The sequence below is a fragment of the Carassius auratus genome, chromosome 48 (genome assembly GCF_003368295.1).
Source record: "Carassius auratus strain Wakin chromosome 48, ASM336829v1, whole genome shotgun sequence".
NCBI lineage: Eukaryota > Metazoa > Chordata > Actinopteri > Cypriniformes > Cyprinidae > Carassius > Carassius auratus.
Genome location: NC_039290.1, coordinates 4,354,817 through 4,369,846, shown reverse-complemented (window position 1 = coordinate 4,369,846; position 15,030 = coordinate 4,354,817). Strand labels below are relative to the sequence as shown.

Here is a 15,030-nt window from a genome sequence, read left to right as displayed (position 1 = left end):
TGCAGTTGCCATTGTCATGCATATGCAGATTTCATGTTCACAGATCAAATGTGCCAAATACTACGTGACCAAACCTTGCAGTACTGACTTGTGTTACAATTTTGAATGTGGCAGTTTGTGCATTTAGTATTTTTAAATGTTTCTTTAAGATTCTTTATGCAGGATTACCTTAATTTATATTTTTGACAAAAGAAGTCTGTAACAATATTTAAATTTAGTTAATCAGTTGTTAAGATCACTTTTATATACAATGTCAGAAAAAAAACAAAAAAAACATGCATACTTAATTTTATAGTAAATGTTTTGTTTTATTTATTTATTTATTATTAATACTTTTATTTAGCATGGTACATAAAAGACAGTAAAGACATTATAATGTTACAAGCTCTTATTAACTTTCTGTTAATCAAAGAATCCTAAAACATGTAATTCCACAAAATATTAAGCAGGACAACATTAATAAGAAGAAGAAATAGTAAGAATATTAATACGTGTTACCAATTTGTTTTATAATTTATAATAAAAAATAATATTTCTTGGTATTAGAATGATTTCTTAGGCGTCGTGTGACACTGAAGCGGTTGAAAATTAACTTTGCCATCACAGGAATAAATTATATTTAAAAATATATTAAAATAGAAAACAGCTATTTTACAAGTGAAAAATATTTCACGATATGGCTGCATGTTTGACCAAATAAATGCAGCCTTGTTGAAAATATAAATCTTATTGACCCCACAATTTTGAACAGTAGTGTTCTTCAGTAAATGCAGGTTTTATCCAGAAGTTCACCAGCTCATGCCATAGTAACATATTTTTAAACGGCATAAAACTTTAGAAGACAATGCTTGAGGAAACAAATCAGGCAAAATGCTAATAAAATGTATTATAAGTAGGCCAGTTTAAAGTTTCTAGTCATAGAACACAAGATTTTTCCCACCTGCCTTCAACTTTCTCATGTACCAGATCAATATTTTATTGACTTTATTTTTGTGACCTTCATGTATTGTTGAAATGTGTATGTAGAAACCTTGTAAGTTTTGTGTGTTGACATTGTGATGCAACTAAGCAAGTTACATTAGGGTGACCACCTGTCCCGCATTTTGCGGGACAGTCCCGAAATTTGAAGCTTTGTCCCGCGTCCCGCAAGTCATAAGCTGTGTCCCGCATTTTAATTTCGTCTTCGTCATTTTATTTAATCGTCCTTTAAATTACATTTCTACAATAAAAAAAATGTTAATAAGAAAACACGTACTGAACATGCGCAGCGCAGCCGTTATTATTGGTTCTAGCGGCTAGCCAGAGCAGGAAAATAAACACCGAGAAAAAAAAAAAAAACACTCCTGGTGAAAGTGAACTACAGCTACACCTGCCAGGAGTTCTAATGACACATAATGAATGAGAAGGCCCTACTCTAAGCTGCCAGATCAGACAAAAAATATAAATTCAAGATGCACTGAATCTGGTAAGAACGCATTTAATCTTTCTAGTCTTTCCTAATGGAATTTATATGCTTATTTGGAAATGTGCTTTGTAGCGATTGGATTATTATTTTCACTTAATTATTTGGATTGAATACACACGTTCTGTTAACGTGCTGTTAACGTGCTATTTATGTTGATATTTATTTTACTGATATTACTATTAAATATTATTAGTGACGTTCACAGCGCCGGTCAGCACCGTCATTAACATTTTTATAAACCCTTTTAGCAATTTAAAACATGTTAACATCACTGCAAAAAGAGATATCTAATAAAAAAAATCAATATTTATTCACCTAGTATAATAATAGTAATTTCTCTGCCTCGTGTCCCGCATTGTCCCGCAAAATCAGGTCTGCTGACCTGCAACAGAGCAATAGCCAGGTGGTCACCCTAAGTTACATATCCCAGAATGTTCTGTTGTGCCGTAGGTCCAAGAAAATCCTTCGTGCCAGAGCCACGACAATGTAACAGGCAGCATGAAGTCTGAAATGAACGTCCTTGAACTTCTGTATCTGTATATTTGTATTTAATGAGCCTTTTCCAATAAAGTCTGAAATCTTTGTGTACATGCAGTTTCAAGTCATTTAGGGACAATGCACATAACTTACAAGACTAGTTGATATTGACAAGAAGCATCATAATTCAAATCTTTAATCTAAGGCATTAAATTAAAATGCAATTATAATTTGAAGATAAATTCCTTTTAATAGTGAAAATATGAAGGTGCCTTGAAGCTACAAAATTAACTGATTTAAAAAAAAAAACGCACGTGACTTTACATGAGTATCTGTCATTCTATTTCTAGTCAGGCAGTTTAAAGTACGATCTACAGCCGAAACTAGATTCTACGTCTGAATAATTAATGTGCGTTCCTTTCTTGAGCCAATCAAGTCAAGAAGCGATGAGATGATCCACCAATCAAAATCAGTTTTCTCATTTTCAACCAATCAGAACGCGCGTATCCGATCCACCCTCACCAGGCCCTATCTGATCCAACCCGCGCCTAGAACAGGGCCCGACTCCCTTTTCAACCTTCACTGCGAGCGCGGTAACGAGAGGGGCACCTTCAAGCAGGGGTCGATAAAGAACTACTTGTAAAATTTAAACACACCTACAAGAACAATGTCCTTCCTTTCTATCAGCAGACTAGCTCCAAGACTTCTCAGTTCAAAGGTATGAAAGTTTTATTTTAATATGAGTGAAGAAAACACAGGCTGCTTCCCGGTTAGCTTAGCATAGCATAGATTACTTTCTTTAGTAACAGACAGACTGTATAAGAAACCGTATCTGTTTTGGGTAATTTATCCATAAAAAACATCGTTTATGTGTTTATTTCTTTCAGTGTATGTTTAAGTAAGTGGTTAGTTTGAAAAACCTAATGAACAGACTACCTGGACAGCATTTTACACAACATAGGTACTCATAAATGTTGTCAAACGTTCAAAAATGGTGAAAAAAAAGGCATGTAAGTAGGGAATCGGTGATTTTTTTTTTTTTTTTTTCCTTTTTTTTTTGAGACACCGCAAATGTGAAGTCGTATTTTAGCTTGAAGATGGTGTCTTTGAAACATGCCTGACAAAGAAAAGCTTTTTATTTGGTTTACAGAGGGTTTTCCTTTATTACAAGTCCTTTCTGAAGTGTAGCTGTCATCCTCTCACAGGGCTTTGAACACTTTAAGCAGTTTTCAGTTGTTATAATAAAAAATAACTAAATTTGACAGTCACTTTGACATCTGTGATCTGCACCTGTTTAGTGTGACAAGTTAGTATTTTTGATGTTCTCTGTGTCTGATCTGACCTTCAGAATTGTCATTCATTTATTAATGGCCAGGCTTCAGTAGCTTGCAAAGTTGATAGATCACTATAATAGACAATAATAGGGTTGAATAGGGTTTATGCAAAGTATACATCTAGGGTTTTCAGTAGGGTTTAAATGAAGTCATCCTTAAACTGAAACCATGTCCCATGCTAAAATTTTACGTATAAAGAACCAGGTTATACAATGAAAGAATATATTTATGTAAAATTGTTTATATTACTTATAACACTTTTTTCCCTTCTCATGATAGTACTGTAGATGTATTATTTATATATGTGTGTGTGTGTTAGATATTTATAATTTATTAAAGAAATAGTTGCGTAATGTTGGAATTGATCCATTTTGAGGATTTTCCTGAATGATGACATGTTTAGGGTTTGCAGTTGTAATCTTTCAGGTTCTGTGATTTAAATTTTTACAGGTGTGTGACTTGTGACGTTTAACATATGACTAGATTGTGATTGTGTTTTGCAAAGATAAGTGGAAGGTGTGTCAAAGGGCATGTATATAGAAACCGGCATTCTATCAATATATTGTCTCAGATGTGCTGTCATAAGATGATGCAGTCTTTTATTGCTCCTGCTATAGAGATAAAACCAACAAGAGATGCACCGATTGCAATTTTTTTGGCTGATTCAGAATTTTAAATGTTTTATTTCATTGACCTCATTGACATCATATACAAACAAAAAATAATTTTTCAATGCAAAAATGTATTCACATAATAAAATAAATGGAATAAATAAAATGAAAACAGACCCTTCTGAGCCGCTCCAGCAACGGATGCAACCCGGAAAAACTATCGACATGGATTTTGGCCGATAACTGATTGCACCAGCAATCAACTATTGGTGCAGATTAATCGGCAAAACCGATACATCGGTCGACCTTTACGTCATTTTGGAGAATATCCACTGACATGAAAAACCACATAAATAGCGTATGCTCAGAATTCATCAAAAATATCTTCATTTGTGTTCCTAAGATTAACAAAGGTCTTACAGATTTAGAACAACATGAGAGTCAGTAATTAATGATTGAATTTTCATTCTTGCGTGAACTAACACTTTGTAATAGGTTACTGCGCTCTTGTCATTCAGAGTTAATACTCATTTCACACCCCAGGATGACCTTTGTACACTATGAAGAGTTTCTGTGTTTAGACCTCTGTCCAGTAGTAGTTTTTGTAAATATTTGTGGATGCTAATAGGTTTGAATGATACTGCAGAGAGATTTGCAAGTGTATGTGAATGGATTTTTCTGTATTGGTAAGAGCTGTTCCTCTTCAAGCATTCAGATGGTGGACAAGCATGTCTGACCTGTCTGACACCGCTGTCCACCTGTCATCTGCTTTGAATATGGAAAAAAACGAGATGTTTTTGTCTGAAAGCACAGAGGGTTTTGAAAATTCTTAGAGCATACCTGTTAATCTTTTATACATTTTCCTTTCCTAAAGAAAAACTCGGAGTTCTTTGCCTGACCAGAAATTCCTCCATATGGTATTAAGTGACTCTTGCAAACACATGATTCTTGCATCTATTTTGCATATAATTTGGCTCCATATCATAGAACTGAGTCAAAGGCCATAGAAAGGTCTAAGATTGCTGTATTTTCTGCAGCCTTTGTGATGGTGCTTTTACCTTGAAAGTCACTTTTATATAGCATACATCTTAGCTTCAATAAAAAAAAAATATATATATATTTTTTTACATTTGCGGTAACAATTTGCAAATTGCAGTAACAATTTTCTATTACATTGTATCATTTTTCCCCTCAATTTTGTATGTTTTAACGTTAAATACATCAGTCTGGTGCAGTTTGATAACAAACATTAGAATATTAACACTTCTAGGTTATGTGAAGTGTATTGTTTTGGACACGTTTGGAGGTATTCCGCTACTACAGTTCAGAGGCTGTATGTAATCGCCCTCCTCTGTGCTCACACTGGGTTCAGGCGAACAGCTGCTGGTAGCTTCACCGTTCCCACAGATTACACGGCCGCAGACTTGTAGGAATATCAGAGACTAGCACTTACTTATCAATAACAATGCAGACTGCCCCATAAATGAGCTCTAAACCTGATTGGAGTGTCTTTCTGGTCTCACAGCTACTGTATGTTGTGTAAGGCGTGTTAGAAAGATCTTTAGCTATGGGGTAGCTACAGGTGTCTGGTGTGAGAGCACTGACCCAGATGGTGATCAGGAGGCCCATGGTGTAGGAAGCATTGGTTCTTGTTCAGGAAGGTGAAGTCATTCCCTGCGTAAGTTGAGTTGAAAGGAAGCCTGGATGTGATGTGTGATGTTTATTTGTTTTGGATATGAACGACATGTAAACATAAAGACATATAGAACTTCAGAATTTTAATATTGGTGCATCACTATTTTTGCTAAAGAAAATGTGAGCTTTGCTTGTCTATTCAATACTACTTGACATAATGTATAACGATTGATTAATTGTTATGTGATTGATTATATTCACATACTGAAAAAAAATCACTGTAAGTTGCTTTGGATAAAAGCATCTGCTAAATGCATAAATGTAAATGTTAACTAGTAATCAGAGGTAAATCAATTTTTAGAAGCTAACCAACATTTGAGTAGTCCACACCCTGCAGCTGAATGCTGTTAACCGCTGACAGTTTGTATGAAGAGGATTAATGGTGATTCCACTGACTATTATTCTGTTAGGAGAATCATAGCCTCCTTTATCTCACTGCATGCCTTGCCAATCTGATTCGGCATTACAACCGTGCTTGAGTGATTCTGCAGTGGCAGTTTTTATCTGGTCCTGCTGTGAGTCAATCAGACATGACTCTTAATCTAAAGCTATATATAGAAGTGAAGGATGTTTCTCACTGTAAGAATGGATCGGGCTGTGCAGATAAACTCATAATTCTTCCTGAAGGAATTCTGTAACAGAAGTAGCAGTTGGATCCATACACCTGTCTCGGCAGGATTTGTTGTGTTCTGTTGCACCTGAGCACCTTTTATGTTCCTGTGAAGTATTGTCATTGTGTATATCTTTGCTATAATTAAATTGTATTGAACCCCAAATAAGACTGTCATAATGAATGGCACAGTGGTAATGGTTTCAAATGCAGTTCACTTCTGGTTGCTCTAGCAGTCTTGTCTATTCAATATGTGTGCTGTGACTCTCTTAGACAAAAAACAAAACAAAACAAAAAAACAGCAGCTAATCACCAAAGCTGTAAAATGTTATGAAGAAAAATACTTTAAATGTTTTAATTGTTCAGAGCTAGTTGAAAACATTTGGTCCAGTAGAAACTTGTAGTAAGTAGCTTGTAATTTGGATAAAAAGAAATGGGCCCCTGATGCTTTTTGCATTGTGCAGCCAAAGTCACCTGCCCTGCAGCTGTCAGCAGGCCTTCTGCGGTGAAATCTGACTTCTAGTCTAGGTTATGTTGCTCAGCTTCCTCTGCATTGCATCTTTCATCAAAGTCATTGTTTGTCTTTCTCTTCCAGAATGCAGCATGTGTTGTTGTGGCTGCCAGAAATGCCAGCGCATCCACGGTAAGTGTTTGCATCACTTCAGATATCCCGGATCAATAATCACACTTTAGATTTTAATTGCACTCCAGTGATTAGATCGCAGCCTTGCTTTTGATGAAATGGTTGAGTCACTTCCACATGTCTGGGGCTTTTATAATATATATGTACAAGACAGTTGTTAAATCTGTGCCTGATCCTTTAACTGAAAACTTTTTTCCCTTGACCTTATACAGAATTTGAAAGACGTCCTGGCAGACCTCATCCCTAAAGAACAGAGCAGGATCAAGAACTTCAGACAGCAGCATGGCAAAACCACTATTGGTCAGATCACAGTGGACATGGTGAGAGAAACATCACTGCATTCACCGTTACTGTAAATCATGTCTGTATGTCATCACTTGAGGCTACATTAAAATCAATCAAATTAGTTGTAATAATTATAAACTTGTTGTGAATGCTGGGTTATTTTAATAGTATATGTATACATATATCTACACTATTATAGTATTTACTAATATATTTTAATAGTATATGTATACATCTACACTATTATAGTATTTACTAGTAAATATATATATATATATATATATATATATATATATATATATATATATATATTTATATTTATATTTATATTTATATTGCTGCTGTTCTCATGGCCGTTGTTTGAGCGGAGTCATTTAGTCTTTGTCTCAGAGCCAGTTGTTCTATTTTGCAGATTAAACGGCAACTGAGGGGCATTATTACTCTCATGTTTGATACTTGAACTAGAGGCTAAAGAAGTAAATTGAAGGGTTGTAGCTCAGAAACAGGTGTTAACAAAGGTATTTCAATAATGTTTGTGTATTACAGGTTTATGGAGGAATGAGAGGCATGAAGGGTCTAGTATACGAGACATCTGTGCTCGACCCCGATGAGGTGAGTCAATTATGTACTCTCTCATAGATACGTTGTTGGGTGTTGCAAAAATGTTGTAATTGTAATTCATTTTAAATAGTTTTAATTGAATACATTTTTACAGGTTTGTCACAAAGTTGTAGATTACAAAATCATAAAAATAATTATTTAATATTAAAAAAATTAATGATATTGTGTTATGTATTAATAGTTGTGTAATACTTTATTAATATTTAATTATTTGTCATACATACTATTTATTGTTAGTATTAAAATGAAGTAAAAAAATGACTAAATGTTTCTGTCTTTCATAAAATTAATTGAGACATCAGTCTGCAAATTTGAGCCTTGACATGTCAAATTAGCATTTTCGGTTATGAAACTCGAAGGCATGATGAAAGTGTGTCATAAGCCCCTTTCACAGAGCATGTTGATCCCCGAAAATAGCCCAAAAAGTGCCTTCTGTGCAAACACGTCCTGGGAACGTGAAAATAGAAAGTGGGACCATAGTGCCTTGGATAAATAAATATTGGCGTCAGTAGTTGTCCCGCTAACCCCTGAACCCTCTCAGAGTTCGAAGCTGTAGTGATTATTCAATCAAACATACTGACGCACTCCCTGTGTTTATCGATTGCATCTGTAGGGCATCCGTTTCCGTGGTTACAGCATTCCAGAGTGTCAGCAGCTGTTGCCCAAGGCTCCTGATGGACAGGAGCCGCTGCCAGAGGGTCTGTTCTGGCTGCTGATCACAGGACAGGTGCCCACTGAGGAGCAGGTGAGGATATATTCACATTTACTGCATATTAAAGAAACTGTGTCATATTGTCAGAATCACGGCCTTGCATGTAGAACATATGCTCTTGTCAATTGCCTTAGTGACCTAGCATTTATGCATTTAGCAGACGCTTTTATCAAAAGCGACTTACAGTGCATTCAGGCTATCAATATTTACAATATCATGTGTTCCCGGGGATTCGAACCAAGTTTTATTTTGAACATAGCATAAAGAAATGCAGTCAGTGCTTTGTTCAAGGCACAGCCTTATGAAAATATTCTGAAACACTTACTGTGGCTTAAGTACTAAAATATTGACAGTGGAGGACCAAATTCTGTATTAATAATTACTATTAATACTAATAACATTATTGATATTAATAACTTTATTAAAAATATTACTATTAATAAAGCAGAATTGCCCAGAACATGAACTCAGTGCGCTAGTGCACATTAAGTTATTTTCTACCCTATAGAAAACACTTAAGGTAGGGCAATGGATGAAGACATATGATATAAAAAGACCAAATCTGTCATATTAATAAAATTATGCTGCACACAGAAATGAGCCCAGAATATAAACGAAATCGGCAAAGTTTCACGTGTCTTATCCCCCATAGAAAAAGAAACATTATAAAGCAAACTGTGGCTTAATGGATTGCTTGCCTGTACATATATAAACTGTGGGCTTTTTATATCACTGTGTTATCTTATATTAAGCCAGCGCGGGGGAAAATGTGTTTCTTGTGCAATTCAGCTCATAATTTGGGCTCATCTGCCTACATGTAAACACTATATATTTGTAATCATTTCTATAATAAATTTGGTCTTTTTTTATCACAGTCTTCATTAAGCCGAGTTAAGCATTTTCTTTAACATCTTCTATGAGAGGAGAACGTTTAATGTGCAATTTAGCACTTTCAGTTCATATTCTGGGTTTATCTGCTTTCCTATAGGCTCTGTAGTATATTTTATTTATAAAACCTTGACTCGCACTAAGCACTGACTGTGTTTCTTCAGGCTGTATGAACCACTGCAAGCTGTAAAGAAAGCAAGAAATGTTTGACCAAACTCAACAGGTTTGCCAGATAATGCAAATATCTTTGCGAATGTAAAGTTTCTTGGGGGAATGCAAATGTTTTGTGAGCAAACACAAAATTTTATTTTATAGCTGTGACTATAGGCATATTGACTGCTCTAAGGTTGACAAATACATTAAAGTATGTGTAAAGCAATATTAAATGTGTTCTGAGATTCACACCACAGAAAAATGTCATTAACAATCCAGCCAAATTTGAATTTAAAAACCACACCCACTCGAGGGAAAGCTGCCACCTCTCTCAACTGTCAAATAACGCTACAACTTCAGTGGATGCTCACTCCAGCAGCTTAATTGGATTTACACGGCCATACATGTTTGGTTATATGCATTTACGTGACAGGTATAACTAGATGTAGACTGTAGTAACTAGCTCTAGTTATTATAGTGTTAGGGGAGGGGCCATGCACAGTGGTTCCAGGGCGTCATAGATACAAGATTTCAGCCCCGCCCAAAAAATCCTGAACACAAAAGTGGGTGAAAAACTGTTTAAGACTTGTTGTGATGTTAATCAAATTGTGCCCCTGAACAGGCAACCATAAATAAAAAAAATCTCTCAAAAAATATCTGTTGAATAAGTTTAGATTATCCTCTGCGGCCATTTTTATTAACTCTTTGTCGGCTGTTTTCTCAGGTGACTTGGTTGTCTAAGGAGTGGGCTAAGCGTGCGGCCCTTCCCTCTCACGTGGTCACCATGCTGGACAACTTCCCCACCAACCTGCACCCCATGTCTCAGTTCAGTGCTGCCGTCACGGCTCTGAACAGCGAGAGCAGTTTCGCTCGGGCGTACTCTGAGGGAGTTAACAAGGCCAAGTACTGGGAGGTGAGCCACAGAAAACATTTGTGCTAGAAACTTAAAAGGTCAAGGGTGTTACGACAAATACTATGACAAAAACAGCTTTTGACTAAGATAACTATTTACTATGCAAAGTGAGTCATTCTCAGAAATTCATGCCATTTCTGTATAGTTTGTGTATGAGGACTCCATGGACTTGATTGCCAAGCTCCCCTGTGTGGCGGCCAAGATCTACCGTAATTTGTACCGTGAAGGCAGCAGCATCGGAGCCATCGACTCCAACCTGGACTGGTCACACAACTTCACCAACATGCTGGGCTACAGCGATCCACAGTTCACAGAACTCATGAGGCTCTACCTCACCATCCACAGGTGATGCCCTACAAACTCCTCCTCTACTGGTTCGTTCGAGGCAGTCTTAAGGAGTGAGGTTGGCTTGGCTTTTAACCTTTGTGATTGCCCTTCTCTGCTGGGAGACGTTAATGCATCTAATGCCCATTACCAAGCTGGATCATTCAGGCCACTAATACAATACTGTAAATTAGCTATTTGTAAAAGAACCAAAAAAAGGAAGTGAAGAGCATTGGTGTAATCTTAAATGCAAACAGTCTGCTTAACATGCTAACCCCAGCTTGGACAAGTTAGCAGTGTGTAGTAATTTTCTATGGCTGCAACGACCATTGATCAAGCTCTGGATCAATAAATGATTGACAGATTAATCAAGATAATTGTTGGTCATTTGATGTGGAAAGGGACTTTGGGCCAGTGACACCTGCCATCTGTTCTACCAAAACCAGTTATTACTTTTATTGCTTATTAAATGGTTGAAGTGCTTTTAAATGGTTTTATACGAGTGTGTGTGTGTGTGTGTGTGTGTGTGTGTGTATATAGTAGACATATTTTTATATATGTATGTATAAGAAAATGGAAGAGGAATGAATCAAGTCTGCCCTCTTGCGTTTATGTTTGTTTACCAGTCTGACTTAGTTTAGTGTCCTTTGACCGTAACCTTAACCTCTTTGTGTGCTTTTGTTGCTTTTCAGTGACCATGAGGGTGGAAATGTCAGCGCTCACACTAGTCACCTGGTTGGCAGTGCCCTGTCCGACCCCTACCTCTCCTTCAGCGCAGCTATGAATGGTCTGGCCGGACCTCTTCACGGACTGGCCAATCAGGTTTGAGCCTTAAGTGCTTAGTGTTGCACAGGACATGGTTATACTAACCTAAATACTAACCAGCTTTGCTTTTTTTTATGTCCTCTTGTGTCCTATAGGAGGTGCTGGTATGGCTGACAGCCCTACAGAAGGAGCTCGGTGGTGAGGTGTCAGATGAGAAAATGAGAGATTACATTTGGAACACGCTCAAATCAGGAAGAGTGAGTGCCTTTGTTATTTCCCAATTCAATAGGAACTACATCAGCACAAAAACTCAATGCAGATTGATCAAAATATGATGGATGATTATCATTCACACAGTTTGTTCTCTCGTGTCATTGTTCAGGTGGTGCCAGGCTATGGCCACGCTGTACTGAGGAAGACAGATCCTCGCTATACCTGTCAGCGTGAGTTCGCCCTCAAGCACCTTCCCAACGACCCCATGTTCAAGCTGGTAGCTCAACTCTATAAGATTGTACCCAACGTGCTTCTGGAGCAGGGCAAGGCTAAGAACCCCTGGCCCAATGTAGACGCCCACAGCGGAGTCCTTTTGCAAGTAAGAATCCAGAAACTTTACTTTCTTCATAAATGTACTTGGTCCTATTATACAGCTTTTTTTTAATGCTAAAAAGTAAACATTTTCCCAGCCAATTGACATACTGTGCTAGTTTAATGCCTTCTATAACAGAAAAAAAAAAAGTGTATGTATATATTTTTCCTCTTGCTTAGTTGAAACTCATCTCATGTTATTCCTCTTGTGTTTTGCAGTATTATGGCATGACTGAGATGAACTATTACACTGTGTTGTTTGGCGTATCCCGAGCTTTGGGTGTCCTCTCCCAGCTGGTGTGGAGCAGAGCGCTCGGCTTCCCTCTGGAGCGTCCCAAGTCCATGAGCACAGACGGACTCATGGGTCTAGTTGGGGCCAAATCAGGCTAGAGAGGGAGAGACCGTGCCAGCGAAGTGGGGACAGGAGAGGGAGGAACTTAAACAATTAGAAACAAGCCCCTGGACTAAGGGATTTAAAGAGACAGTACACTTTTAAATTTCATCTAAAAAGGCCTTTGTTATTAATATAACATCAAGATTACAGATCCCATTTACACGTTTATTAGTCTTTCTCACCCAACATGCACGTGTAGAAGCATTACACAGTCATTGCTTGCGGTCGCTCCTCTTAAGTTTTCCCGCAGATTTTCCCGACCGTATGACACAGCTATGGATGTAGCGAGGTGGTTTGATGGAGAAGGCTGTTATTGTCCAAGAACACAGCCGAGAGCGATGCGTCTTTCCAGAAATCACCTCTCTCCTTATTCAAACTAATAATGTCAATGAAATACTAGTTCAGAAGAGTTAATTCACCTAGTATGTAAATAAAGCCTTTATTCTCAGCTCTCATAACAATAATTTCAGTTTTAGCCTTGTGTTTTTACTCCCCTGAGATCAGATGTTCACTTGAGCCTCTGTTTGTATGAGGAAGTGAAATGTCAACACCCTGCTCTTGAGCCTCTCTGAGCGAAATTTGACTAGGCGTCCCTCTAGCTAACATCATGTTTCTTCTTTTAAGAGCACTCCATGTTGGCAATACAGTCCTCTCTCAATAGAACTGATTCTATGAGTTCAGTTCAACTTGAGAAGCTTGTATATTTGTTTAAATGGGTACTGCCCCTTTAGGTTATCTCTCATATTGCTCTCTGACTTCAACCAATCGTCTTCATTTTCCTGTGTGTTGTTTGGAAGCACGTGTGGTACCCTCTTTATTTGAAATGACCAGGCATTCTGAATTTCATCAGCGGATATATTGGCTTTAATTTGTTAAAGTTTTCTGTCATTCACTCAAGTTAAGTCTAGGCGCAGGTGATGCGTGTACCAACTTTTGAGCAAGTCAAATTTGTGGCGTTTATTTGTACGTTCATCCAAGAGCCCTCAAAACCTGCTTCTTTTTACCTGTTTAGAGTTATAGTGTCTTTTTTTTTTTTCCCGTGTTTTGAAGAATGATGTCTTGTATAAAGAGAAAAACTATCATTTTTGTGTAGGTATACATAAGCTGTGGTTTTATTTATTCATGTAAATATAGCTTGAATGTATGTACTGCATATCAAAACAGTCTCCATCTCTGTTAGTCAAACCACTTATCTGTGATGACTCGCTTAACCCTTTATTTTAAGTATACTGTACCTTTAATATAATTTAAAACATGACTTGTACATAACATGTACTGCTCACTGGTCCTGCTATCTTGCATGCTTGCTCTCAGGTGGTTGTTGTTGTTTTATTGACAATCTAGCAGCTATTTTAGCTAGTGAGTCCATAAGCACTCCATTAACTCAATGGCACTTTTCCCCCACTCATCATCTCCTTCTCGTCTAAAAGCGTGAGAATAACTGTCCAAGTTTCCATGCCCTTTTCCAGTGTGACTGTTTTCATCATGATGTACATGATTAGCTTATGCTCTGTAGGGTTCATTTAAATAACGAGGAATGTGAATATGGAGAGGATTGGTTGAAGTCGGATTGACCTGGGGAAATGGGGAGGGGAACGAGAACAAGGGAAATGACTCCGGATTGAATGGGAAAAAGAAGCTTAGGCGAACAAAACTGAAAATGGGAAAAACTTGACAAAAAAGGAAAACCAATAAATGTTTTTAACAAACCCTCTGGACTTTATCTTTTCTTCCTCTTGTTATTTAAACATGATAACCCCTCACTCAGTTATTGTCTAAATGAACAATATTATTTTGTTGTCAATCAAATTCGGTCATGTTCTACTATTCAGCTGTCCATAATAATCCAAAAGGCCAATGTAAAGTTGTTAACCCAAGCCAAATAAGATACTCTTAGAAAGTTCTGTATTGGCATCTGCGGTTCCATGAAAAACCTTTAACATCGATGCAACCTTTTCAATGCACACAAAAGGTTCTTTAGATTATAAAAATGTTTTTAAGAAATGTTTGGTGAAAGCTTTGATGATCTCAGAATGGTTCTTTCATTACTATGAATTTTTTTTTTAACATTTAATATTAAGAGGGTAATTGATATTATGTATTTGGAATATACATTTTTATTTAGTACATATCCAAATTAAAGTAAATCTGGGTGCAACTTGTTTAAACAAATCAAACCATATTTCAATAGCAGTGAAATAGCTTAAATGGCTATGATTTTTTTTTTTTTCAAAGGAGCATTAGGAATCAACAATGGAGCAGTGTTGTTATTAAGTGTTTCAGTAATTTGAATAAATGTAATAAACGTGAATAAAATGTTGCTATGGAATTCAAAAATTACACAAGTAAAAAATCAAAATAAAGCTATATAGATATAAAAATTTGTGAACGTAAAAAAAAAAAAAAAGCTAATTCAGAATGTAAAAAAAAACAACTATAATACATCATAGCAAATGCACTATAAAAACGTTTTTAAAGTAAAACACGGAGACATTTCTCAAAATATATTTTATATTCCACAGAAGTAATACATACAGGTTTGGAAAGACATGGTG

General features: G+C 36.7%; 1 protein-coding gene across 1 annotated transcript; it reads left to right on the top strand.

Moving 5' to 3' along the window:
• Positions 1 to 2,497: 2,497 nt before the first annotated feature.
• LOC113065564 (citrate synthase, mitochondrial-like) lies at positions 2,498 to 14,189 on the top strand. Its single transcript, XM_026236899.1, has 11 exons — positions 2,498 to 2,660; positions 6,788 to 6,835; positions 7,048 to 7,155; positions 7,667 to 7,732; positions 8,355 to 8,486; positions 10,219 to 10,407; positions 10,553 to 10,752; positions 11,424 to 11,553; positions 11,652 to 11,753; positions 11,879 to 12,088; positions 12,301 to 14,189. The coding sequence occupies exons 1-11, from the start codon at positions 2,610 to 2,612 to the stop codon at positions 12,469 to 12,471; spliced, it is 1,407 nt and encodes a 468-aa protein (XP_026092684.1). The 5' UTR covers positions 2,498 to 2,609; the 3' UTR covers positions 12,472 to 14,189.
• Positions 14,190 to 15,030: the final 841 nt, after the last annotated feature.